This window comes from Fusarium sambucinum, chromosome II, assembly GCF_050947815.1.
Source record: "Fusarium sambucinum isolate potato_lamoka chromosome II, whole genome shotgun sequence".
Classification (NCBI taxonomy): Eukaryota; Fungi; Ascomycota; class Sordariomycetes; order Hypocreales; family Nectriaceae; genus Fusarium; species Fusarium sambucinum.
The window spans coordinates 4,880,798-4,883,142 of NC_139293.1; the positions used below are offsets into that span (position 1 = coordinate 4,880,798).

The 2,345-nt window shown below is 48.5% G+C and overlaps 1 protein-coding gene across 1 annotated transcript; it reads right to left on the minus strand.

The window, feature by feature from the left end:
- Positions 1-320: 320 nt before the first annotated feature.
- Positions 321-2,087, minus strand: FSST1_008563 (fungal specific transcription factor domain-containing protein; the record flags this gene model as incomplete). Its single annotated transcript, XM_083225457.1, has 6 exons — positions 321-756; positions 815-876; positions 1,150-1,180; positions 1,235-1,569; positions 1,626-1,747; positions 2,015-2,087. 6 exons carry the CDS (start codon positions 2,085-2,087, stop codon positions 321-323), a joined length of 1,059 nt encoding a protein of 352 aa, XP_083084524.1.
- Between the last annotated feature and the right edge of the window lie 258 nt (positions 2,088-2,345).

A 2,345-nucleotide genomic window follows, 5' to 3' on the forward strand; every position in this document is an offset into this window, starting at 1 on the left:
ACAGCAGGTCAGCGTCTTCGACGGCAGACGGAGTAGGGCACCGTGGATCAATACAGATCCACCGGGCTTCGGCTATTCGCCGGACCCCGCTAGCCGGACGTGGTCGTTTAAACGATTAAACCCGCGTAGGATAAATCAATCAGTGATGCTACTTAGCCTAATAAGTCGAACCTCTATTAAGAATTGTGTTATCTACCTCGGGCCTAAATGCCTCTCTTTGTAATTAGGCCCAGTCTTCCTTGGCACCACCGATGAAAAGCAAACCTGTTAACGTCAGATGATCCGAATGTCCCTGTGAATTTGCCTTCCTGACGATGGCACTATGCATCTCTCTCCTTTATAGCCATCAACTCATCAATGCTGCCTCCCCCTTGACTGGACAGGTACTCGTTTATATACGAAGGAAGTTCAAGCTGCTGCTTCTTTATAACAGAGTCGATGGAGAGTATTACTTCTTTGGCAGCAGGGAAGGACTCACCCAGCTCGATCAAAGCTCGACACGCCTTTGCGAACGTCTCAAGCTGAATTGTGCTGGTCTCAATACCGAACAACACTCGGAATGCACAGATCGAAGCCGCTTGTATTATATAGTGCTCGTTGCATAGGGTGTACAAGGCTCGGAAGTGCCACATTACCCACATGGCGTTGCTTGCATGTACGTAGGACATAGTGACGGGATGAAAGGGCCTAAACTCTTCCTTGGTTAAATCGTCAAAGGGCCGGAGTACACTGATGATGAGGAGCTCGATGTTAAGGCTGCAGTATTCATGTCAATACTAGCAATGGACACTATGTAGGCGTGCGGTTGACTTACTGGAGCAGTATAGCGGATGGCAGGACCGCATTCTCCACCCTCAGTCTTTCCGAGAGAGAATACTTCTATCTCGTGAGCTCCGTGTAGAGCTCCAAAGCCCTTTGTGTGTTGCGCCGAGGCGGCCAGCCTTCCTCAAGCGGAGTCAAGAAGTTGAGTATTTGTTCCGTAATTTCCGTGAGGTCGCATTCAGCGTCAAATATCTCCCCCCTCAACGCATTTTGCAGAACCACAGAGACCGGGTATGGAAACCACCAGTAACCTGGGTTAAACTTTTTATACAGCGGTGACGTAGCTTGGTCGCGCCATGACTTTGATCTCTTCGGCTTCCTAATGACGGAACGGCGGCAAAGTCCGTGAATCGACTTCCTGGAGAGCTAGTTAGGAGAGGTCCTTCAACACAATCCAGACGCCATGGCTTACTGATCCCAAATGCAGAATCCCCATGCGATCCATGACAGCGCGTAGGCTTCTGTACGCTGCCGCAACCCAGCAAGAGTGACGTCGGCGGAGCGTGTGATCTCTTCGAGTCGAAGTGCTAGGCATCTCGCTTGCATGCGACTATGGTAACCCAATGCCGTCACCTCACTACCCAGAGCTCCTTCGTAGATACGCATTAATGCCAGGCCCTGTACTACTGGAAGGGATGGGCCGGTATCTTCCAGAGCCAATAGGCACACTGCTTCTATAGCAAAAGCCTTGCCTCGTGAGTTTAGATTACCTGGCATATAAAAGGTCACTTGGTTCTTTGTATATAACTGAAAGTTTATTTAGCGAGTATATGCATATGTGGTAGTACGGGTATAATACTAACGCAACTGACGGCTAGAAGGGCGTTAATAAGAAAGGGGGAGTAGAAGAGGAGTATATCCGGTGGGCTCGATAAAGGTGACGAAGGATCAAGGGATTTGAGGTCTTCCTCTAATATAGTCCGATCTATGACACGGTTACAGCTTGTATCCCATGTCTAAAAGAGCATCAAGAGATGACTCAAGAGTTTGTCATCGTTGGAGACTGTTGTCCATCGCGCAATTGGAAGTATGTATCCAGGCAAGTCGATAAAGACTCTATCCTCAGCATATCTATACTGTGTTTCCTTCCAGGGTTCTTTAAAAACGTGCTCTGGATGATCGTATCTGAAAAGATCTATTAGTTCATGGATGCGTCCCTGGGACCTGAACTGTATAAGCATACAGCACTCACGGGGAGGTAAGTCGAGGTTAACCAAAGCTGAGCGGTCCTTCCCTTGCTGAAAGCTGTACTTGTGGATCGCCATTCAAAGACCCATAAGGCACGGCCTGATGCGATGGAACCCTCTGAGCAGGTAATTGTTGAGGTGTAAATACGGGGGATGATGTGAGCTCGAGGAGTAGATTTCCTTCTTGAATGTCCTCCGTCACAGACTTGACGTCTCCTCTAGCCTGGATTCGACGGAGAATCTCCTTAACTTCCTCCGGCTGTTGCGTCCTGAGTGTGTCGTACAGATTCTCATAATTAACTATCTGCTCCTAGAGCTTATTATACTTTCGTTTTA